The following is a 26,929-nucleotide window of genomic DNA, read 5'->3' as shown; positions in this document are numbered from 1 at the left end:
CGAAAACTAAAATTTATTTTCATCAATTTAGAAAATATCAATGAAAATAACATATTTGAAATTTTAGCAATTTGGATGAGGACAATTTTTTATGCAAAAACGGTAATGTTTTTGTGGAAAAAGTCAAAAAGTCAAAGTCAAGTAAAATCAAATTTTTTTATTTTCCAAAACAGTTTTTTTCTTCAAAAATGTTGAGTCCACAAGCAGCCAGGTCGCCACTAAAATCTGCGTACCAATTTTCACAAAGGTATATTGAGTGATGTGAAACATATAATAAACATTTTTTTTATTCGAACTTTTAATACTCTGTATCTCGGTAAAAAACTGGAGTTTATTCTAGACTTAGCCACCTGTATATTTATGCAATATTTTTATTTCAATTCACTCTGATCTCGCTAAAGGAAGATGAGCACCAAATTTGATGGCCTGTCGTTTTCAGAGAGCAATTGAAAAGCAAGACTTCTATAGGCGAAAGGAGACCAAATCCAAGAACGAAAATTAACCCCATAAATATTGCCACACAATCTAAAGCCACGAACAACTAACTAAACACTCGTTCGTCACTACTGCATCTGATGGTTCATCTGACCGTTGTCGAAAGAGTTCTGATAGTTTTGAGCACTGGTCGACGCGAAATTGTAACCCCCGTGGTGGTACATATTGCCCACGTGTCCCCCATTCTGGTAGTAACCCTGGTGGTGATTATAGTCCATGTGCATCTGGTTGTAGTAGCTGCTAGAATTGTGGTTTTGCGAGCTCTGGTAGTAGCTGGCGGCCCCGTTCATGTACCAGTTATTGTACGAATTGATGTCGTGCTGATAAGGGTAGTTCATCGAGGGATTGTACGCGCCCGCCCCGGGCGTATTGGGCGGCGAGGGAGTCGTTACCACGCTCGAATTGCTGCCTAGGCCGAAATTTTGGATATGAGCCGGCGACAATCCATGGGAAATACCCGACTGCGGCGACACCTGGGACATTTGGGTGGTCGGTGAACCCTGTGAGGTTTGTGCGTACGGCGAGCCCTGAGAGGTGTGAGCGAATGGACTTTCCGAGCTCGGAGCGTACATCTCGGACATCTTCTCCAGCGGGCTTTGCATCACGTGCGATGGTTCGCGCTTGACGGTTGCCCCGGGAGGCGAAACCGAGTTCGACGGGGTTAAGATGTTGTCTGGCGGGAGGATTTTCTTGGAGGAAACGGGCGCCTCGGCGGCCGTCGTCGGCGGATTCACCTGTGGTACAGCGCCGCTGGTCGAACTCCTTCGTTTCGTTTTGTTTTTGCTGCGCGCCTCGTGCTGGATCTGCTGCGTACGCGCCTTAGCCCGCCTGTTTTTGAACCACACCTGAAACAATGACATCGGTCGGTCAGTTTTGAGGAAAATACTCTCTAAACTTGATTTTTAGGTTGTTTTCGTAATTTATTGAAACAGAATTTAGTGCCAGTTCTTATAAAACTAATGTCCAAAAAACTGTACAGGGTCATCGAAATCAACAGAAAAATCAAAGTCTTTTTGGAAAAAATTGAAATTTTGGACTTTAACGTTGGACAGGTGTGATCGTAATACAGAAAACAAATGGCGTAGTGGTAGTCGCCATCATTTCATTAGAAACATATTGTATTTTTATTCTGGTAGTTCTTTGTATTGTATTTGGATATTGTATTATATTTGCAAAGCACGTAAGTACAGGATGCGGCAAAATGATACTACTACTATTTGGGATGTTAATAAAAACCGAACTACATAAAGCAAACATATTTTTAAAATTATTTTTGAAATGTACATTTTATGCCATTTAGGAATGTTATTTTTTAAAAATGATGTCTTTTAAATGACGGCCATTATTATCGATGCACTCGTGTAGGTTCTCGCGGAAACGCATCATTACTCGATGATCATTTCTTGGGGAATTGAGGGATTCCTTGTCTTATGGTTCTTTAATTCTTCCAAAGTCCGAGGACGATGTTTGAAAACTCTCGCTTTCAGGTAACCCCAAAGAAAAAAGTCGCAAAGTGACAAATCAGGCGAACGTGGCGGCCAACCAAGATCACTTCGTAAAGACACCACTTTGTTTAGGAACATTTCTTGAAGAAGATTTAGTGAACGACGTGTTGTGTGCGATGTAGCACCATCCCGCTGGAACCAAAGATGTTCTCATGATCCTTGTCCAACTCGTTCACTTTTGGACGCATTATATTGTTAAGCATATCAAAATATCGATCTCCGTTGACTGTTATCGTTATTCCATCTTCTTCGAAAAATTAAGGACCCCACACGCCGAACTCCGAGATTGTACACCAGACGGTGACTTTTCGACTGTGAAGAGGTCGCTTATGAAGTTCCTGTGGACTATTTGCTGACCAATAACGGAAATTTTGCTTATTTACGATACCCGAGAGGTGAAAGTGAGCTTCATCGCTAGACATGAATACAGCGCCTCTGGGGATGTTTTGAAGAATATCCCGGCATAAATTTGTACGGGTTTTCTTAATTCCAAAATTGCATACTTTTGTCTGCCTAACGCGAGTGCGTACACAGTGTTGCCGGTTTTACAAACCGAACACTGCCTACTTTTTTGCCGCACCCTGTATATGTAAACTATTTTCAAAACAATGCGTATTGTACTTACAATTTATTAAAGGAATTGTGAATTTTGTGGAATAAGTCGGATTCTTCTCATAATCATAATACATTTAATTTGCAAATATATATATTTTTGACTATATTTCCATAAAATACTTAATTTTAGTATATAGCAAATTATGTGAAAACTGCAAGTTAATTTTATGAAACGTTACAAATTATTTAAAATTTACACTAAAAAAAAGATTGTCTATTAAAAACTGTGATAAAATGTCTTTTTCCTTTTTTTTTGTATTTTGTATTTTTCCTACTCCCTTCTGGTAAATACTTAATTATACACCTATCTGGCGTGCGGAAAGCGCGATTTTACCACGTGAGTTTCTTGTCCGACGAATCCGAGCACTGTCGGACATTTCCGGGATATTACCGCACGGGTTTGGGAACAATCGGATGTTTTCGGAGATTTTGCCGCACAACTCATTTTTCATAATATACTTTCACTGAGAAAATTTTAAAATATTGCGTAAAATTTGAGGATACATTTGTTATAATGCTATAAAATTTGATATTATTTGTAAATTTTCGTATTTTCGTATTTCGTATAGCAAAATAAACTAACCAACATTATTTTTCTAATAAAAGCATTAATTGGCATCTCACCATAAATAGACAATCAGCGACATTAACCTCTTAGATATGGTACGATGAACAACTTCTAGCCAAAATAGACGGAAAAAATGACGGCATATGGCTACTTAGGTGCTATTAAAGGTAAGTGCGGATAGTTATAACTATATTTCCAAATCCTGTAAAAAATACCTCTCGTCTCATTATTAAAATTACTAACAACTTTTGCACATCAAAGAGGATCAAATTAATGTCTCATAACTCTTGTAAGATGCGTTTTGAGCAACTTTTGAATTTCTTCATCGCTTTATATATTTCGATAGTTTTTGAGTGATAGTTTTTTTATGATGGAAATATAAACATCAGACTGCGCAATGGACCCATGAGCAATGAAAAAAGGTAGCGGTAGAAGCGCCATCAACCTTCTAAGAGGAGGTGGCATATAAGTTAGACAAAAAAACTATTAAGTGTACACCAGAAAATTACACATTTGAAAACATAATATTTAAAAGGTAAATATTCCTAACTTTATTAACAACTAGTGTAATAAGCTAAGAATCGTTAGTTCCATTTAACATATTTATTTTTTACAGTATATCAACCTAATAATTTATATTACAAAAATCTTATTTTTATATGATGATACGCTTGATATTTTGCTCAACCCAGCAATTTTTGAAAAATACAAATTACTCAGGAACAATCTATGACTCACAAACGATAATCGCCTGCTTTTTTATGAAACTTGAACCCCAACACCGATATCAATTTCTCTCTGCCTCTTTTAAGAAGGGGAATTTTCCTTAAAAATTGTCCAACTTGGCAATTATTATCAGTTATGACTATCGACTCCCAAAAAAATCTACTCTATACTATTCCCAAATAGACTATATCTGGCGTGTCCCAGCTAGGCAACTCTGATCCCGGTGGACTACGTTTCCATCCGAACGATTCGGAAACTAACCAATTTCAATTCCATTATTCGTCGAAGCAAATGCGTTACATTTTGAAAAAAAGAAAAAAGTTAATCCCATCCGTTGGAAAAAATGTCGGACGGTCCCATTTCTATATCGCCATACGCAGCGGCGCGTTGAAATCTTTGGCAACAACAAGGGTGGCTGCGAGACCCCATTCAATCTTTGCCGGGATAACTGTATATATTTTATTCAATAGAACAACACAATGGGACGGAACGGGCAGGCTAGGGGACTGTTTTCCATTAGCGCGGCGGATTAAGAGGGGTTGTTCCAACAAAGTACACCCCGCCTTAGCCTCCTCTATCGGGGGGCAACGTTTGTACCTCTGTCCGTATAAAATAACTATTATCGCGGGGAGGTTAATACGGTTGGAAATTGATACGGGGAAATATTGGCGAAACGCGACTACTACTGCTGCCCGTTGCCGACGCCAGGCATTAAGGAGTTAGTCTGTAATCTGGGCTTATAATTTTTTTTCCGGGGTTCTTTGACTTTTTAAGGCGAATGTTTACCGAAAGGGCTCGACTGCAGGACAACCTGACGCGGTTTTGTTTACATAATAAATAGGGGCGGGCTAATTTGGAAATGAACAATCAATAAGTTTGGGTATATGTAATAAAGTTGAATAAAAAGGATAGATTGAGCACACTAACGGTAAATCAAAATCACGAAGTTAAATTTAAGCAAAAGCTGCACTTTAACGCACAATCTTTGGGATTATATTTAACTCAAATCATGTCATTAGGATTAAGATTCAGCAAAAGATATTAATTATGTAAGTCATTAAATATATGTGAAAATATAAAATTTAATGACAAATTGTCTCATTGTCGATTAAGCACAATAAGAGTGCATCAAAATCGTTATTTTTAGGTGTAGCAAATGTTAGTTTAATAAAGAATATCCAGCTTTATATAAGTAGTGTTTGAAAAAAATGAAATTTATTCCTTGTTTAAAATAAAGGGTAGTGTGTTATATAATTAAGTCGCGTTGCAAATATGGCGGAAAAATAATGATTTTTTTTCTTAAAAACGAAAATGGAACTATATAATATTACGGAAGTATTACTATTGTTCCACATTTTACATTTTTAGGTTTTAGGTACATATTTCCTCACGGTCTTTTCATTTGAATACCTGACATAATAATAGCAAAAATAAGAACATAGATAAAATAAAAAAAAAATTATTTGTAAGCGTTTTCGATGCGACCGTAGAGATCCTGCCTTAGGACAAGGAGGAGGCACTTGTTCAGAACAAAAATGATGATTTAACTTTACTTAACTTTATTATTAACATTCAGCAATTAGCAAAAGTTAAAATGTACCTACTACCCTATCAACACAGCCAGTTTAAATGCTTTATACCAATTTATAAGCAAGAGCGTATTTTATGATGTGTTGTAACCTGCCTGTATAAGGTGATAATCGCAATACTTAGTGTAATATCAATTGACAACATATTACGTAATGACAAATTAATTCCTGTCAATAATTGACGTGCCCACATATGGTGGGAAGACAGCCTGCAAATTTATATGGCGTTACATTATATTAAAAATTCCGTTTATTATTTTAATTAGGCCCGTATATCTCACAGTGCGTTATTATCGATCAGTATCGTTAAGTCAAATTAAAATGGTGCCGCCGGTTTGGCTGAAACTAAACGCCACTACTGGAGGTCGGTTTTTTCCTTGGCCTATTGCCTGCCACAGGTGCAGGTAAACAAGAAAATATATATTTACATAAATATGGATATTAAAATATTGCCCTATTTAATTTAAAATTGAAACATATTTATATAAAAACACCAGCCCGTAGAATTGTCGTAAAAAATCTATATAGTATAAGTATACAACTGAATAAACAAATTTGCAAAATGCAGATTTTTCAAACATATTTTTAAGATCACGTAAAAACTACACACCAATTTTATGGAATTTTGCAAAATATAAAAACTGCACACTAGAAAATATGTTAATTTATTAATAGTCAGTATTCTCAGAATCAACTTGCCTATAAGAATTGTGTAAAAATATATTTTTAAACAATAAAATCATGAAATAAGTTTATAATGAAAACAGCTTCCTAGTAATGAGTTTGATTTCGCACTTGTTGCATGCTATACTTTCCCTACGGCTACTAGTTTTTGGGTACTAGTTTTGAATATATTCACTGAATGGCGTGTAACGTCAGAAGTAACACCATTCCCAAAATCTACCGATCATCCAGTGACTAAAGTACCGGAAACGCGTTTGATCTGTACATAATTGGGTATTTTTCCGGATTTCTTTTGTTTCTTGAAGTATCTACTGCGTATATAAATTTACAAGAATAGCGAATAATTTTTCTCCGGAATGCATTAATTGGCACTTAACTAGATTAATGATCAGCGACTTGGATTTTTTCGATACGATGTCATTTTCAAGGCACATTTCTGATTCGTGCGGATCTAATGGTCCCGTGTCCAAACATTTGGCATTGGAATATTACAGTCAATGATAATACATAGGTTGTACATTATATGTACGCCATGTTATGATATATTTTAATTGTAAATAAAATGTAAACCAATATATACAATATATTTATAGAATTTATAGAATTCATTTTCTGTACAGTAACATTTAGCTATTAATAGTGATTTTAGCTTTGTCTTAAACAGTGCTACTTTAACTTTTCCATTGCGTAAGCTCTTGCCGATCTTTGCAATTTTGTAATAACATTTAATTTCGACGTATGTAGTAGGCTGTTGTGCTACAGAGTCTTGAAAATGGCTGCTGTGTAAGATCATTTTTGTTCATTTCATTGTTGTTTTCTGTTTTATATTGTTTTTTTACGTATATAAGTAATGAATAAATATATAATGATGTTAATGTTAAAATTCCCAATTCTTTGAAATATTTTCTACAAGACAGGTTCTTTTGATAACCGTCATACATGTAATGGCTTTTTTTGTACACAAGTCCGTAGGAGGCTACAGACTAGAACAGAGCAAACTACACCAATTTAAGAATCTCTATGGAAACAGTATTCTTGATATTTTTAAGAAAGAAGCAGCTTAGTTAAGGTGCTATATTTTGTATATGAGTGGTCCATGCCATTTTTTGGTCTATATACCTAAAAATTTTGTACTTGATACATTTTTAATTGATTTGTCCTCTGCTCGTAGCAAAAAACTGCTATCCACTGTAAAATTGTTTGGTACAACTTTTATGGCCATGGTTTTATCCGAGTTCAAATTGAAGCTATTATCGCTGCACCATCCTGTCATCACTCTGACGGACTCAGCACTTTTATTTGAAATTTCAGAACACGTTTTACCTGTGATAATAATGTTGCTGTCGCCTGCATATAAAATTGGGACGCCAAAACTTTCTAAATTTAGAGGTAGATATTTGATAAACATATTAAACAGTGTAGGTGATAAACAAGAGCCTGCTGTTGTTGTTCTGTCGTCGTCTGTTGTCGTTCTTGTAGATACGAACGTACCCAAAAGGCATGATCGATGGTATCAAATGCTCTACCAAGATTAAAAAATAGCACAAAGATGTACTCCCTGTTATTCAATGAATTATAGATGTGAGTAGTGACTTGATCAAGAGCAGTACTAGTTGATTTATTCATACGAAAGCCATTTTGATTTTATGAGAGTAACAGAAATTTTTCCAAATAATTATTTAAACGAGAGTTTAAATAATTATATTTCCTGGTACGTTGTCAAAACTTGGTGATTTTTTTGCATACTTTGTTAATGACCAAGAAGACCATAGGTTTGATGTTGTTTTTAAAAAAATACTTTCATACTCGTCTAGCAATCTATTATGACTTCCAAAAACATTACAGATGGTTTTTACGTTCGAAACTTGTTCACCATTCTCATTTATGATTTCTTTTATTACTTTTTTTTTTGTTTTAGTTCGGTTTTCATTAACAATATTCCAACACTCTTTATTAAGATTTTTGGCATTGGCAAGTATATTGGTATTAATGGTTTTCTTCTTCATAGCGAGTTTCTTTTGTAGTACTTTTTTATTGCAAGGTCTCGAGCTGTTTAAGCTAAATCTTCGTAATGTTTACTAGTGGTTGACATTTCCCGGATTAATTTTAGCTAATTCTCTTACTTCGTTAGAGAATTTCAATAAATTTTTCATGAAAATGATGAAAGTTTTTGTCTACATTATTTGTACTAGGAAGAATATTGCTCCAATCTGTTTCACTTATTAAATTAACAAACAAATCAATATTTCTCTCTGAAAATGAACGAACACAGATTGCATTATCTGTCGATATGTTCACACAAGTGTTTATATCGAAATTATGGTAAGTATGATCCGTTTCGTATTTGATTGATTGTGAATTCTAATTATTATTTATTTTATTTGATCAACGGTCTTAAAAATTACCATTACTATACCAAATATACAAATACCAATAATTTTCGCTAATGAAATTTTGCAGTTTCATTAATTAAATGAGTTTACGCCACAACTACTATAACAAAATTGCAAAAAAATACAAATGCTGTTTAAAAGACATCAGTTACTGTGGCGAATATAACCCTTTCTGAATTCACATAGTCCTGTGATCGGTGCGAGATTGCACAAATGCATAGACGTCGACAAACGACAGCTGCGACTCGGTGAAAAGACTAACCAGGCACTAAATTGAATCATTACCGATCGCAGAGCAAATAAAACGCCCCTCTATTTCGGGCATTGTCATCGACACGCCGCAAATAATGCCCTATTTTTCTGTGCGGACCGACACACAACATGCTTTCCTACTCGTCGAATACGTACAATAATATGTTCAATAATAAACGGAGGTATTGTCACGTGGTCGACACTTTGAGGTAGATATATGTCTTGTAAAGGCGAAGTTTTAGCGGCTAGAACCGAATCATCTATCCCTCCCGTTCTTCTTTTAATATTTATTTCAACATAGGGTATAAGTTTTGGCCATTTTTGAAGATCATTCCTAGCACCGACCCTCAAGGTCTGTCTCTACATCCTCTGTACCCAATGGGTTTTAACTTTTTTGTGACCATCTAATTGAGGATTTCTTTTTTTTGTATAATAAAACACGATTGAATCAATCAATCAATACTGTTTGGTCTGATTGAATTTGATAAATAGCCTGTAGGGGGACTAGAATTTTATGAAACAAATAGATGAAGCAGACCGGCAGTTTTAAAATTTTATTAATTATTATTTTGTTAATGTCTGTTTTTCTGTGTGTACCTGTTCAGTTTGTATCACGTTAGGGGAAAATGAACCAAGACCCCAAAGAAATGTAAATTGAAAATGGGTTTAATGAATAGATAAAAAGTACCCAAATAATTTTTATCCTTTTAGGACTTGTTTTCCTTTACTATTCCGATGCTTCATGTAAGGTAGGTATGGTATGTAAGTATTTGTTTTTGTTACTTGTTTAGTTTACACAAAAAAAACAATGATGGAAAACTTGTTGCTATAATCCAACTGAAAACATTCATTATTTTTATATATCACTTAGGGCATGGTTTTATTATATAACTACTTATAAATAGTCAACGGAAAACCAACCACCAGTAATAAATTTTTCCCTGTGTCTTGATTTATGAATTCTTTAATTTTGTTATCATATGTTATGTAGATATGTGGTTCCAATTTTATTTTTCTAATATCATTTTTGTTTGTATTTTTATTTTGCATTTTATTGCGGTTCATATTTGTTTTTGAAATAAAGGGAGACTGATTGTGATGTAAAACTTCCTATATTGTTATTATTGCCCTGATTTGAATTTCCCCCATTCTAACAAAAAATTAGTTAGTCAACTCTTTTTGTTATGAGTTTTTTTCTATAGGTACGGCCCAAAGATAGAAGAGAAACCACGTTCAAATCTATCGGGGTATTTTCATTATTTTAGGCTACAGAACCAAAATAAATAAATACATTTTACCAAAGCTTAACAATTTTACCCATGTGCAACCACCAAGTTCTCGCTTCGGAATAATGTACGAAAATCTGGATCCACCGAGAAAGGTGGATAATTTTTTGCTTGTTAAAGTCAACTGCAAAGACAACTTTCGTATATAACTTACTTGGACTCTAGATTCAGGAACGTTGATCCGGAGCGCGACCTCTTCCCTCATAAAAATGTCAGGATACCTCGTTTTCTCGAAGAGTTCCTCGAGAGTGTTCAGCTGTTCCTTATTGTAGGTCGTTCGTTCCCGTCGCTGTTTTCTGGCGGCTACCGCTGAAAAATAAGAACACACTATGGATTATGTTAGAGCCAGTAACAGGTCGCGTGGGACAAAACAAAATAAGTAGCATGCTATAAGAATAAAGTAGTAATAGTTGAGGCAGGATGGTAAGTACGTCAGGAGATCACTGTGCATATCATTGTGAATGTATGAAAGAATGATTAAATGTGTCTAATGAGATGATAAATATATTGATAGTCTAGTAAATTGAAATTATTGCTTTAAGACGGATGATTACTATTGGATATCTGACAATACTTTAACTATGGTCAACTTTTGTTAATAACAGTTGTCGAAAATTTAAAAAATAAAGGTATAGGATTCATATTTTTCGACAAACGTTGTAAGAATAACTATTTTTCATAAAACTAAAAACAAAAAAGTTGCTCATATAGAATCTACTTATTTGGACACACAATCTATATACACATGATGATATTTAATTATTTAAATAAGGGTCTATATCCAATATTATATATAATACCAACTCTATTTTCCAATATTAAAATTTTAAGTACAGAAGAGCTATTTCCCCATATCACAGTTTTCTAACAAAACTTATTTATTTATTTCTACATACCCATACAAAATTCAATAGAGAATTTCACTAGACACAAAAATACCAAAATGTGTGCTACTTAAATTAACTTAGCATATCACCTAGAGCACAAACAATTTGCATTTGTCTATCTTGCCTGCTAAATTCTTAAATTTGAAATGAACTTGCGCCTACGGATGTCAAGAAAAATAATTAATAAAATAAAGGAAAGATACATATAGCGAGTTGCACTTATTCGAGAAAGGTCTCAAAGTTCACCAATATAACTGAATATAACTAGTGTTTACACTTTTTGGCAAATGTCAAATAGCTAGAGAGATTTCCGGAGATTTTTTTTTATGATAATTGGAAGCAAAACATATACCATATTTTCATTAAACAGCTGTTAGCCGGAAAACGTCCTTCATTTTTAAATACAACTTTGACATTTGTGATTTTAAACGACTGGTACCAAGAACAGGTACCAGATAGGTACCAACAATTTCAAACTTTTTCAAATCTATAGACGAACTCTCTTGATTTAGCAACTAGGTTATTGACATGTTCGGGCCCTTTGAAATTTTTGTAAATCATGACACCAAAGGATTTTTATTACTTATTTCATGCAACATATTTTAATTTGTTAATATTGAGCGTTAATTCATTAAAATCTTTACATTTTGCGATCTCGATGCCTCGTTCGGTTTTAAAATTTACAAATACAATCACGAGCAAATAAAGATATTAAATCAATTGATAATGATAAACGATTGTGTATTGCAAAAACGAAGTTTGTTATTTCTGGCAGCCACTATACCACAGAGAAGATTTAAACCCCAACAACGAATTCGCAAGAAGTGTGCAACTCCGAAAACTAAGAAAACATTTGCTCTGCTTCAATTTAGGGGGTGGAGAATAGTGTCAAAAGTGAGCACACGCGCTGTCGCGGTGCGTATGATAATCTTTTCATTGCTTAATTGAAAGTAAACTTGTTACCCTCGCTTTCAGGCCCGTGAGTGCGCGACGATCGATTTCCTGTTACTTTATGTTTTATTGCTGCATCGTAGATACCTTCCAACGTCTTGGCATCGATTAGACGTGGAGTTTCTAAACCCCACAAGTGCAAAGACACCCGGAAGGGTTTCCGCTTTGGAAACGATACGTAGCGCAATAGCAATTTTCTCGTTTAACCTTCAAAAACGGTACACCACTGAAGTATACGCACCGAAAGCGTCCAAGTAAAGTAAATTTACGAGCCATATGGTGAAGCAGAACTCCGGTAGCCGCAGCGGCATCAAACCGGAATTGTCCGGGCCTACAATTTCATATCTTTATGTGCGTGTTTCAGGAGATTAAGTCTGGCCTTGTTAACCAGCTGCAATCCCTTTCGCTCCCGACATTTATCGGGGATTATTTTTAACATGCACTTTCTGGATGCCCACCTATATATGTACGAAACGAGGGGATCGTCAGATCGATAGCAAACTTCTATTTTGGAACTGCAACCTCGGGTTTTAGCCAGTTTTTCGTCGTGGAGCAGGAACGAAGAGTAACTTTTATGGGAAAAAATCAACAAAATTTAATCACCGAATTCACTAGTCTGCTGGCAGCTTGAAACTGGTAAGCAAAAAGGTTTTTAAGCATTTTTTGTATTTACTGTATAATTTTTATTTTTCGATTTTACAAACAGTAGTATCAAATAATTACTTCATTATTAGAATCAATTAGTATTAGTGCGCTAGTAGGTTTCTCCTTTTAAATAATAATTAATAAAATTATAACGCTAATTTTTACATTATTAACCTCCTTTTGTTAAATTTTCCTTTTTTTGCAATTTATATACAGGGTATTGCTTAAATGAATGTCAATAATTAAAGAGGGATTTTTTGGGCGCATTTAAAAAAAACTTCATATGAAAATATGTCCTAAACGTCTTAACTTTTAAGATACAGGCTGGTAAAAATAAAATATATTTTTTTAATATCTGTAATACCACTTTAGATATCAAGAGGTACCAAGGTATCAAGAGGCACTATTTAATGTACCACATTTTTTTTTAAATACATCAGTTGCGGGCGTACGGAATTTCACATGCCTATTTTGGCAGACATTGATGGTACGCCACTGATTTCTCTTAAGATAAAAATTATTCTAAAGAAGTTTATTTTTTAATTTTTATCAACCCAATTAACGGTTTTAGCTTTAATAAAATCTGCATGGTAATAACAATATCACAATATTATTTCTTTCCTAAGTAATTATCTATCTGTAGAAGAGCCGTATAACAGCTTCCTGCTATTTCAAAAGAAACACTGGAGGTATACTTCAAAGAGGGCGCAGCAATATGAAGACAAGAGCTAAATCGTGTATCCTTCATGGTGAACGACACTTTCAAAAACTTATCTAGTTTCTAATGTTCTACTTTTTTTCAAAAAGTTTGTTATTAATTTATTAACAGACATTTTGTTAGAGTTTTTTTTTTAATTTATTACTCATCTTGTTAGGATGTTATGTTATGTTATTAAAACTGTAAATGTATAAAGAACAATCTTCTAATTATTTTTTTTTTGAATGACGCTAGTTGGTAACTAAAAGTTAGATATTTTCTTTTAGACAGACATTTTATTTTTCGCAAATAAAGTTCTCGACTTAGCCAGTGCAGTGGCGATCTAATTAACCAAAATATAATTTGTCCCTAGACAGTCAGTGGCACGCCACTGATTTCCTTAAAAATTTGCATTCATTTACCAACAGATTTGATCTCTTAAATTTTTTTAATCCGTCTCACGGTTTTCGCTTAAACATAAAAACACATTTCTCAGCATGATGTCATGTATTGCATATTGTTATGACCATGCAGGCAAGTTTTAATTTTGTTAAGCGAAATCAGTACATTAATATTTCAGAGTAAGGTATTTATTTCGTCGAAAATTTTACAATTTTAAGACAGCACTTTCAGCAAAGTCGAATATTTTAATAGTTATCCACAGAAAAAATGTTTATTGATATGGGATAGCCTGTATATTTACGAATCGTGGATCGTCTTAAACAAACGAATGTTTGGATGGTGTAACTTCTTCAAAAATTTTAATACATAACGCAGATTGTTTTTTTTTTGTTGATGATTTCAAAACTATTAACCTTAAAATTATGATACCTTAATTATTACATTATCAAATATAAAATTTTGTAGAAAATATCTTGGCAGAGACTTATGAATTATGAGTTCATTGTCTAACCGTTCCTGACATGTTTAATAAATACCTATTTTTATTATCTTGTAATATTTAATTAAGGCAATTTTATATATAGTTGTATATGTCTAATATTTTTACTTTTTGAAATATTTCCTTTTCAACATTTGTCACAAATAATATGCTGCTTGCGTAATGTTTACCAGAGAGGAGAAGATTGATATGTTAGAAAGTTACATAAAAGATCTTCGACAGGATTTACCAACACTTTAGAATATATGGAAAATTAAAGAAAGAAAAAAAATAGGCGTCGTCATATTTTGAATAACGAAGAGCAACTTAATTTGTTGTTGCATTTTGCAAGGCCCCTGAAGATTTAACCCGAAATGCGTCTTTAGATCTAGATGTCAAAAGAACCGTTCGAACGTGCCTTTAAATAAACAACCGGAGGTCCTATAAATTCTGTTCAGTGCAGAAATTAGTGCAACATCCGTTTTCAGAAAATGTAATTACTAATATTATTTGGACAGATGAGTGCATATTTACAACCTCAACTGAAATTTTTAATCATAAAAATACCCATTAACTTCTGTCAAAGTATGGTGCACCATTTGAAGGTTCAGAATAATAGGTCCAGTATATGGTCAACTACGAAATGGTTAATCGTAGTGGCAGGACTTTAGCACTTGTTTTGTTCAAACGCCATCATCGCCACCTTACACTAACTGAACTTATATGGCAACAGCATAATATTTCAAAAAGTAAAAATATTACGCATATACAACCTTATATAAAATTGCTTTAATTTTTAATGGTAAATATGATATGATTCTAAAAATAGGTAGTTTCCATTAAAAAAAAAGTTTATTGGCAATTTTTTTATTTCATTTTTAATCTTATTTTTCGGGTGCCTTGTAGTAATATGTATTGAAATTTCTTATGTAATGTAAAACTTACTCAAGTGAAACAGTAAGTGCTTCCGAACGAAGATATTTTAAGTCTTGCAAACGTCATTTTTCGCATAAAAAATTTAAAATGTCAAGATTTTGTATATAATTCAAAAATGAGGTAGTATACCGGGTGTTCCATTTAAAATAAGAAGTTTAGACTAGCCCATGAAAAATGAAACACCCTGTACATACAAAATCAAAATAAATTGAAGGGTTGTAATACCCCGATAGATAAAATAAGTAGTAAGGTAAGATAAACGGCCCACCCTATACATCGCGGTACAAAAAAAATACCTAAAATCAAAATATTTTCACGTATTTTTGCAACCCTAAATCCGAGCAAATCGATATGCAAAATCTCGGTATGAACATCGCGGCACCCATTGTTATTCTAAATTACAGTTTTGTATATTTTCGACCCGAGTCGCCCGGGTGTGAAACGTAAAACAAATCTCGGGACCGTTATGAGTTTGTTTTGGCGGCGCGCCCCTCTAAAACGCCGAAGCTGTTAAAATTTACAGTTAAAGTACCCCAATAAAACACCGCTGATTGAATTTGACACCCCAGGGAGCGCGTGCACCGGCCACATGACATTTTCCCATGAACATTTTCATGACGCTCGCGCGGACCTCAAATCGCCTGAAATTCCTATTCGTCAGACGAGATTTTTATCGACATCCAAGGGGATATCTCTTTTTATCTTTAACGTTCACTTAGGCTTTCGACAGCAGTTGAGTTGAAAATTCCAAAAATTCAAATTAACGTCCAAGGTATAAAAAAATACCACCATTAAAACGTATGTCTTTTACTCCTCATTTTGGATTCTTGATATTCATCATGATTATTTGCAGCTTTGTTGATTATTTCCATGAAGAGGTGATTTGATTCTCTCATCGCAGATATGTAATTGGTTTTTTCCTATGCTGCGTTTTTCCTGCGATCTTTCCAACTCTTGAAGCATTTTGTACCTCTTTGGTTTTTCTTTGAGGATTCACCATGTATCCACCATATTTCAAACGCTTCGTCTTCCCCATCATGATTTTTGTTAAGACGATTCATCAACCAACATTCGCACTATAGGCTATGTGATCGCCATATTTTTACAGTCATCATGCAAAATATCGCGGTTATTGAAGTAGTATAGTATATTCGTTACGTACGAAGTTGTTACCTTTTCCCTAATTTTGCAGAACAATACGGATTGTATAATAAAGTATGTCAATACAATGGAAAATTACAAGAGACATAGTCTCTTTCGATGTATACGAATAAATTTCTTAATAGTTGTATGCATATTGATTATGTTAATTATTTCCATGAAGAGGTGATTTGATTCTCTCATCGCAGATATATAATTGGTCTTCTTCCTATGCTGCGTTTTTCCCGCGATCTTTCCAACTCTTGAAGCATTTTGTACCTTTTTGGTTTTCTTTGAGGATTCACCATGTATCCACCACATTTCAAACGCTTCGTCTTCCCCATCATGATTTTTGTTAAGACGATTCGCCAAGCAACATTCACACTATAGGCTATGTGATCGCCATATCTTTACAGTCATCATGCAAAATATCGCGGTTATTGAAGTAGTATAGTATATTCGTTACATACGAAGTTGTTACCTTTTCCCTAATTTTGCAGAACAACATGGATTGTGTAATAAAGTATGTCAAAATAATGGAAAAATTACAAGAGATGTATACGAATAAATTTCTTAAAAGTTGTATGTATTTTTTAATGACAACAGTACAAGAAATCTGTCGTTAAAATTAAAAGTGGTTTTTATGTGCAAAATAATATAGGACTTGTACTTAAAAATCCGTGAAATGCGGTGTTAACCTCGATAAAAAAGTAAAATAAATTCGAAAACAGGAAACTTCACTTTTTCGAAACTATAGGATACAAGAGGAAGGAAAAGCTCCATTTTTCTCGTTTCACGAATAATATGTGGTAAGCATATTTTTCTATATTTTAGCCGTTAAAATTGTATTACCATTATTGTATTGTAATATTATTATTTTCTTACATGACAGTAAAAAACAAAACGCTTTGTAGAATAATCTTACTAGCCCACTTTTTCTTTCCTTATTAGAATTATTTCCCTTTTGTAAAAATCGTCCTTTTTCATGTAAAAGAGATTGTAGAATCCATTAAATTGCAAATCCATCAAAAGGGTACTATAATAAGTCATGAGCCTGTGAAAGTGAGTAAGGACATAATGGTACCGGTACCTTACATGTAAGAGCTGAGTTGAGAAATTCAAATTTCAAAAAACTCCCACCAAAAGGTACCAATTTTCGTTCGCAAGTCGGTAATATTTAAGAAATCACAAAATACAGAAAAAAAACTTCGACGTCCTGTATCACGAACACCAAACATTTTATGTCATCCGTTAATAATAAGTACCGTCACTTCTTATCTTAAAAATACTTCAGAAATGAACCTGTGATACATTTTTAACAGGGACGTTTATTTGATTAAAAAAAAACAAACAACGAAAGATTTATCGAACGGAAATGAATGGAACGGTATTACATTTTTGTCCTTCGTTATGATATTTTTTTCTTTCGCTCCAAACGAACAAAGACAGATTTCGGGTTCAGAGTTTCAAACGGTGGGTTTCATAAAACCGAATTTTGATTTCCGCGCTGTCGGACCGTGAGCGTTTTGTGGTCGCCTGAAAACGTTGAGATTGTCATAAATTTATGGAACATAAAGAACCTAATTTTAAGCCCGAGTTAGACTATATATCAGCATATTCGAAACGGCTAGCGCGGTTCGAGCACGGCCATGTTAATTTGCATCTAAAGTTGTATCCAGTAGCCAGTCGGTTGAAAGGAAATAAAAAACAACGAATCGCCGACGTTCCTTTTAAAATGCCGCCAGCAGAACCAAACAATTATTTATATATTTTCTGTTGCCGAACCTCGGCGGCTAGCGAGTTAAATGTCTACATGCCGGGTGATTCATAAAAATAATATTAGAAAATGTAATAGACGCGAATTTATGCATTTTTGTATCCATACATTGCGTGCCATAGAAATTCCAACACCCAGTATATAGTTTGCTATATTTATAATTTATAATATTCGGCCGGTGGGTTGTCTCGATTTAGTAAACCATAAAATTTCTGTCTCAGTCAATTCATTTATTTCCTTTTTTTTAAGAATTCGCCTAGAGCGATTCAGTTTTATTGCCTTTCTGGTATGGCAAATATCGTGTTTCTAATTCCTACCCTAAAATACCTAAAATAGCCAATTATGCACTGAGGCGAGCACGAAGTGTCACTTAAAGAGGTAAGCTTCGTTAAGCACTGTCGCGAGCCACTTTGGGCGTTTTCTGGTGGTTTGAGAGTGATGGTATTCTGCAAAATATACTCAAAAACTTGCTCATCCAAACTTATTGACGATTCATCAGTAACCATGTTGATTGTTGAATCCCCTAAAGTCATTGGTTTAAAACGAGTTATTTCTCAGTTTCATTCATAAGTTCCTGTGCAATCAGCTATATGGTTCAAACTGGAATAGTTCAATAACGTTTACTCCTAGTGGCTTCAAATAACACTACCTTTTTCACGTAAAAATGGTTGAGTGATTCAATTTTTTTACCAAAAATATACCACAAAGTTTAACAAAAATTCATGAGCCTTTGAGAAAATATCTATCATACCTCATGTCAAAAGCAGACAGGTACTAATTTTCATTCTGAAATCGGCACTACTTATTAAATGCCGTATGTCCAGCAAGTGAGTTTGCTCACCAAGTGCTTTTAGAAAAAAATTATCTGCGATTGTAGAGAAATCACCCTGCGAAGTGCTGGATACTTATTAAATAACACCCCGTATATCAATATCATATTTCATATTCGCTGGATAGCGGCGTCTTCCACGACAACGTTTGCGCAATCGAAGCACGTGCCAAAACAAAAGCGCATCAACGATATACGACGGTCACTCGAATGCCGCAACTAAAATAACGTTTTAGTATTCGTACACGGAAATGCAATAAACTGTCGAGGGGTTCCGGTGGTGATAAAACTCCCCCGGAGTTGTATTGCCGTCGCCGCTTTGAGGTTTCCCCGATACTTTTCCACTACTCCCCGTGAATACAAGTCGGGTGCTAATAGGAGTGTAAATATTGAACTTTCGCGCCCTCGTGACTTGGACGTACTTGGATAAGGGTCCGAGTCCGAAAGTTGCGTTTTTTCTGGGCTTGAAAGATTGGATATTTATTTTTTTAAATTGTTTTGTTTTTCCGTGGTAAAAATCTTTATCTTAATAATTTTCGCTATTTGGCGATACAAAATTATACAAAAGGTGCCCCAAATTCGATGATTTTAGAGGGTTTTGGGAGTTTATAGGAGAGGCAGAGAAAATCTGCTCTGTGTTTGCGAGTCTCAAAAATTTCAAGCCTTTCGTGGAAACTACATTCTGAAAAGTCAGCATTTTTCATTTTATTTATGAAAATTTCTATTTAGTGTAATTTGCTTTTTTATAGATTTTCCGCTATATAACTTACGACTTTTAGCTTTTGCTTTTAAATTTGTATTCCAATTCCTTTTAAAATGGCGCAATCTGGATGTCAAGTTCTATTATTTGTGATGAGTGTCACGCGGTTTTTCAAAATTAATTTCATAGGATATTTGTCTTTATAACTATGCAATGAGAATTACAATAAATGCATACTATAATGTAGCTGTCAAAGAATATTGCCGGAACAGTTGTTTAATTGTTACAGGGCGCATGGCAATTTGGATTCCTTCACGGTCACAACTTGCCATATGATTTACATAAAAAAAATACTAAAAAAACTACTTGACCACTTTTTTAAAGAATTACATCTTAAAGGAAATGAGGATACAAATCAGAAAATTAAAAAACCTTACGATTTATCAGAAAAAATACAAGTTAGTGCTCTATATATGCAGTTAGAGAGGTGAATTCTGTCATAAAATATAAATTTTCATAAACAAGGATGTTATGGAACTTACCCCAAAATGGAGACTTCTCCAAAAGACATATCGAAACGTAGTTTTTAGAAAAACAATAGCCTTAAAATTTGAGCCCGGAATTTTCCGTTTCTCGCCTAAAAGTACCTCCAAAAACAATCGAATTTAGGACACCATATATTATATTATTAAGTGAAATTTTAAAAATTCTTGAAGAAAACATAAAAGATAATGTGTTATTATTTTGCTAAGTATTTAGCAGTTTTAATAAACATAAAAAAAATATGATTCATAGTTTAAAAAATTAGTGTTATTGGCCCTATCAAGAATGCAGACTTTTAAAAAATTCTCAGTAGCTAAAAAGTAGATTGACATATCGAAATTTGTTTTTTGCAAACAAATGGTCTTGAAATTTGAGATCAGATATTACCCCTAGAAATAACCATAGAATTTTGAATACCCTGTACATTAAACCGAAAATTTTTCTCAAATACATTTTAATCAAACAAATTGAAAAATATTTCAAAATAGAATTCATAATTTTTCAAATTTTTGTGGACTTCTAGACAATGCGAGGTTATCACAGGATCTCGTAATTTTTGAAAATTATCATTAAGCATATTTCACAATCAGCGATTACTTTTATGAATAATAAAATGGAGGCAAAAAAGATCCCTAAAATCCTTTTTTTCCAGCTTTTAAACACATTTGGAGGCGACCATTCCGTTACATTGCACGGCGCCATTCGGAAAATGGATTTCTTATGATAATAATGTTTTGAAAACCACTCCACGTTAGAAGCCAATTTCGCCGTCGAATTTGCAATTTCACTGCTGCCATTTGAATTCAATAGGTCCGCCGTGACAAATAATCAGATATTCAGGCAGATACGTAAGGAGACTCCCGTATTGTTATTGTAACGAATGATTTTGTGATTCCTGTGACGGTCGGACGTAATCCGGATTTAAATGCGCGGTCCTGTATAATGAAAAGCGTTTGTACGATCCTAGATAAGGATGATTTTGTATACACACCCTGAATATTTTCGACTGGCCGACCGCGGATATTTAAAGACCGTCTGTTGCGGCCGTGTTGCTCAGGAGTACTTAAAATATAAAAAAAATTGTTTATTTAAACCTTAAGGTGTAAAAATAATCGTGATACCCAAACCAGCTTTTAATGTTTTCAAAATTATACTTCAAGACCCCAGAAACCACTATTACCCCATTTAATGAATATTAACTTTCTGATAATGTCTTTATTATCGGAAACAACCATAGACAACAATCTGCTTTGCACACAGCTTCACACAAGATCACTAAATTTAGATTGGAGTGATGACAACGCACGGTTAGACGAGATGCAATGCAATTCAGGCGTAAAAATTAACTTATTGTCCAGTAGTGTTGTTTTGCATTTACAAATGTAATAGACACCAGAGCAGAGCCAAAGGTCATATCACGCAGCATGTAAGTCTGCACAAGTTAAATTAGAGCAAGAAAGTCAAAAACGCGAAAAAAAAAATACATATAACATCAAAGACAAATTGGCAAATGAGATCACCTAATACGACGAAGAACAATTCCAAATTTTATGCCAAGAAGATATAAAAGATAAAGAGAAAACCACCAATTTATTGAGAATATAGATTCTCGTTTTGGCAGCCTGAATTATTTAGTGGACCAAAAGCACAAACTGTATATCGTAGAAAGGTTTTTCGATGTTGTCAAATTTACTCTTGAGTAAAATTCACGAACCGTATATTACTGAAAAAAAAAAGATATCTGAGGACCGCATTTTAGATTTTGGAACATTAACAAATTTTTATGAAAATCCAAGTTTTTTCTCTAAAATTAATAACAAGCTATCCCCGCCCCAGGTTTCAACTTACTGAAACATATGGTATATAAAAATATATATGATGTTTTTATATACTACGCCGATATTCCTATCTAAAAGGATATCAAAAATATAAACTGATTTTACACTAAAAACACATAATATTGTTATTTGTTTACCAAATTATAAATGGATTTACCAAAAAATGTAGGCCACTTCTCTGCTTCTCGGGTTATGAATATAATGCCTAATTTGGATTCATCGTAGGGGCTCAATTGTGATCAGTTATTAACTGTTGTCAGCTCTTTTTTGCAGATCAAGTCTACCTCATAATTTATGACTTAAAAGCAATTCATGTGATATCTCGGCTGATATGAAGTTTGGGTTTGCAATGCACCACGAAACATTCAATTCGTTTTGCGCGGTAAATAGTGAATCAGCTGAATGATTGACCGTTAGAAAATTTTCAGAAAAGGTACTTAACTCCTTCAAGCAGTCTTAAAATTCCCACGTTGTCAGAACAAAGAAAATAGGTTGCAAAAGAAAGGTATTATTGGTCGTCTTGGAAGGAAAATTAATGTCAGGTTCATCGGATAAATAAATAAGGAGTTTATAAAAAAAGATTTAGAATTCCCGAAGCTCTTTGTATATTTGAAGAGTGTTTCCATGTAGTTGTACTGCGGAGCACAGGACACACACGCATCGAACCACGTCTCCACAATATCAGAAATGCGGAAAAATATATTTCGTGTCAACGCTAAACAAAAAAAAACATTTGGCAATCTTGCGCCAGTTAAAAATAACAATCTACTGGTAATAATTCAACAATTTTAAAATGCTGTCGCTAGCTCTTTTGTCTGACTTTGAACTGCTCTATATTAGAGACACGCTTCCTTGAGAAATAATCGACGATATAGGGGGACGAATCTTTGCCGCTATTTCACTTTTCATTTATTATTTATTTTCCGACGGCGGTACACTTGCTCCCCCAAACGCCCACGATATCCCCCGACTCCACCGGGTCTAATCACGTCCCCGCAAAACCCGAAAGACGAACTTAAAAACTATGACGCGACATTCAGTGTCAGCGTGCTGCCGAGATGATGGGAGGTTGAGCCGATTACCAGGGTGGTTGGGTGGTCGGTTGCCATGGCCGCGGGGAGAATCATTTTCGTCGAGATGTGTACGTTTTGTTACCATGACAACGCGGGCTCTTCTCCCTTCCTCCTCGCTCTAATACCACCGCCGTTACGTACACTATATGGTATTTACCTGGAGGATATGAGACGGCCTGCAAGTTGGACATACCGAACGGTATGACTGGTCTGAGGTGGTAGTTGGGCCACGCGGCCGCCATGTTCAAGGGCGAGAAGAAACTTTGACCTCGGAGGCGACACTCGCCCCTGCACTGGCCCTGACAGGGTGGCCCGCGACACTGGCTTGAGCCCTGGCCACTCGGTTCCGCTTCTTGGGGTGTAATTTTGAGGCCGTGTATTGTCACTGCAATGAAATATACATTTCAGAACATTGAATTCGGAGGAGTGAGAAGAAAACTATTTTTTTGTTCCATTTTGCACCCGAAATGCGAAACTACAGTTTTTCTTGACTTGACAAGATTTGAAAAAAAATCACCCCTAACTTCCAAATTTTCTTCGGCAAAAATGCGAATGAAACGCCCTTTCAATTCCAATTCCACTAGAACCGTGTATGACTAAAGAAAATTAGGAATACCGGGTGTTCCAGTAGGGAAGTTGAAAAAATTGCGCCAAAGGAAAATAAAACGCTGGACCAGTATACTGAGTAGTTTTAAAGCTTGGACGAGTTCAAATCTTGTGGGACTTTTCCAACATTTTAGGCAATAAATGTAAAAAAATTCAAAAAGGCTAAACTAATTTTAATAAACTTAGCGTCGTTGAAACCACCAGATGCGGCAATAATGTGAGTGAGCAAAAAAATGCTAGTTTTGTGCTGGAAAAGATGAGACCATACTATTTTTTTGTCTCAATATAGAACCCAAAATATAAATAAAAGAATAAAAAAGCTCCAAAAAGAGTGGACCATATATATATGTATTATCACTTGTTTTCTCATTATCAATTAGTTTTAACCCATTTTTTGTGAGTTAAAGGTTCTGTTTTAGGATAGGATAAAAATATTGAGATGCGATTTTCACCAAGTTGACTTAATATTTGGTTTGCATTTGCTTTTCACAAATCCATTTTTTGTCATTGTCTCCATCTGGTGGCGTAGTAAGCCACCATTATTAGACTATGAAAAGCCCTTTTTAACAACTACTAAATTTATTGGAACGAATTGAGCCTTGGTATAAAGGAAGCAGATAAATTCAGAACTATTGTTACGGACTGTATCGTACATTTGCCAGTCAGTGCGTTGCTTATTTGGTTGTAGAGAAAAAGCCTCATCGCGCTAAATCTAACAATAGGCGTAATACTCTAGTAATATTCGCAAATAGAGTCGAGTCGGCATCAACTAATCTTCGAAAACAGCCCTTATTGTCAAAATTGTTTACGTGAAAACCCGGTATCAACAAAACTGTTTCCGAGAAAATCTTTAATTTAAAAAAGTAATCCTCAAAGGCAACGTCCGACTCTATTGGCAGCACCAAAAGTTTCGCTTCTACATCCCTAAATGTTTGATAATCTCTTACCTCGTTACGGGGAAAGGTAACCAGGCGTAAAAGCAACTTATCAGATTAAGTAAATTTTGTAGGGAGATTGTCGAACGACCCAAGAATTCGTTTTCGAACTGAACAAATTCGCAACTTTCACGTTTTGTTGATAACGATCACCTTTGGCGGTTTTTACTTCGCGAACGCAGTTGAGTTTAATGTGAACATGTGTAATAAACGTAAGCTCGCGTTTATTAAACATTTCAAACGCTCGTGACAAATCAAACTCGTGACTAAAGTAACCTTTTTTGATTTTTGAAACGATTTAAGATACCGAAATGTAATTTAGACAACAAATACCTTTTATTGGGTCATCAATGTTGCTGCTGGCAAAATTTTTATTTTTATGGGCAAAAATTATATTATTTAAACAATTTTTCATAAAAACGTACTCTTGTTAAAAGCGGAAATAAAACAAGGTTTGGAGATACCTGAGGAATTAGCAAGTAATGCAGACTAAATTAATTGGAAATTAACAATCAGGTAACAGGAGGTATTTTCGAAGACATGTCTATTATTAATTAATTCAATTTAAAAGAATGCTTTTAATAGAAAAGTAATTTCTTTACACAGTTTCGTAAATTATTTAACTTTTAACATAAAAATCATTCTAAATTTCCAAGTTTTATCTGTTTAATCAGCTTATTATGAAATGATAGAATGAAAACCGCATCGACATGATCCCTTATTTATCCATTAATATTAACGATTTCATAAATTATTAACTAGAACAAAAAAGCCATCATTCCCACAGACACAACAAATGAGAAAAAAATCACTGTCGATTTTGTTTCGTAAAATAAATACGCACGTAAATGGTTATTTGTCAATTATATTAATGCATTATAAATTACACCAGCGAATAATATCAATGTTCACATGCCGGCGAGCTAATCCGTATTAATGGCGAAGAAGAAGTTATTATAAATTATAGGTAAGTATGAATACTGTCCCGATCTTTGATATTGACTGAGAATTTTATGCAGCGAATAGTAATAATTGAAATAATATAGGCTTGTTCCATAATATAACGTCATAACTCTTATAAATTGAGTTAGTAAATAATATTTCTACAAAATTCAATAATCTTAAAAATTCTTATTTATAAAATGACCACCTGGAACAACTCCCCGGCTAGTATGAATAGTCAACAAAAACTATAGGCAATTTTTAGAGTACGTTTTGTGTTGCCTAGCGTGTTTCATATTCAAAATGAGTCCACAAGAGACAAATAATTATTGTATAGTTAGAGAATAAAGGCATGGAAGTATTAATCCTCCAAAAAACGATTTATTTTCGTACCATCCGATCTGTGAGTGTTATTTAGAAAAAAATATAACTATTAGTATGTGCCACCTTCGTGTCTCGCAAACAACTCATCTGAAATGTTATTTCCCTTTTGAATCCACTATTTCTATTGTACTTTCTGCGAAAGATGGGCCTCTTAAAATCGCGAAGCCATTCCATTATAAATCTTAAAAAACTTTAAAAACGTTTTGTTGTTTACACTATCGAGATGCTTCTTGTAAATTTCAAAGTTGTGGAAAACTCCAAAAATAAATTAAATTTCTCAAAAAAAAAAGTACTATATGGATTGGCGGACTGTGTCATGATAGTAGCACACCCATATAGTCACATATTTTTCTAAATAACACTCACAGATCGGATGGTAAGGAAATAAATATTTTTTAGGACATTAATGCCCTTTATTCTGCACTCTGGAGCTATGCAATATTTATGTGTTTTATTTGGCCTCATTTTGAAGGGGGAAAACACAAAAAATATTCCGAAAATTGCCCTTTATTAGCGAACTGACTTGGTATGACCTAATCACCCAATAGATGTAATAGATGTGTGAATGTGAAACATTGTTTAGATAAGTTACCTGTTGTTAGCTTATTCGCCAGTTATCCATAACCCGTCCGATCACAAAAGTCACAACTTGAAAACACCACAACTAACTTGGTAACTGCTTGCAAAATTATCGTCAATGTTCCGCGCGTAAACCATCTAAATCGCATGTAGCAGCCCTTTTGTTAAAGTTCGAGAGTCAACTGAAGGTAAAATGTTGATTTCTAATGCCCGGCAGGTAGATTGCAGATATTCTATGAAGGGTAGTTCTGAAGTGCGGTAGAGAGGGTGGTTTTGCCATGGGAGGGGACAAAGATGCAACCGTTAAGCGAGGCATTAGACGATTTGATTTAATTCCAGCCTCAGTAAAAATATTTATATTAAGTCATGAAGAATATTGAATGAGGAAATATATCTAGATTTAATTAGTTGGATATCATGTGTTCCAGATAGACGCTTACTCTTGAATCATTATAGAAAGCATCTAATTAAGTA

The 26,929-nt window shown here is 34.3% G+C and overlaps 1 protein-coding gene across 1 annotated transcript in view; it reads right to left on the bottom strand.

The window, feature by feature from the left end:
* Positions 1–460: 460 nt before the first annotated feature.
* LOC132698391 (homeobox protein OTX2-like) overlaps positions 461–26,929 on the bottom strand; it is a 68,903-nt gene continuing 42,434 nt past the window's right edge. Inside the window, exons 2-4 of the mRNA XM_060664417.1 lie at positions 23,167–23,394; positions 10,268–10,422; positions 461–1,340 (exon numbers count right to left, since the gene is read on the bottom strand). Coding sequence (XP_060520400.1) covers positions 564–1,340; positions 10,268–10,422; positions 23,167–23,394 — 1,160 coding nt within the window. The 3' untranslated portion in view covers positions 461–563. The remainder of the gene's footprint in view (positions 1,341–10,267; positions 10,423–23,166; positions 23,395–26,929) is intronic.

The sequence above is a fragment of the Cylas formicarius genome, unplaced genomic scaffold, assembly GCF_029955315.1.
Source record: "Cylas formicarius isolate icCylForm1 unplaced genomic scaffold, icCylForm1.1 PGA_scaffold_2__14_contigs__length_35257938, whole genome shotgun sequence".
Taxonomy (NCBI): domain Eukaryota; kingdom Metazoa; phylum Arthropoda; class Insecta; order Coleoptera; family Brentidae; genus Cylas; species Cylas formicarius.
The sequence above is the reverse complement of the archived record's forward strand: the minus strand, read 5'-3'. Positions and strand labels throughout refer to the sequence as shown.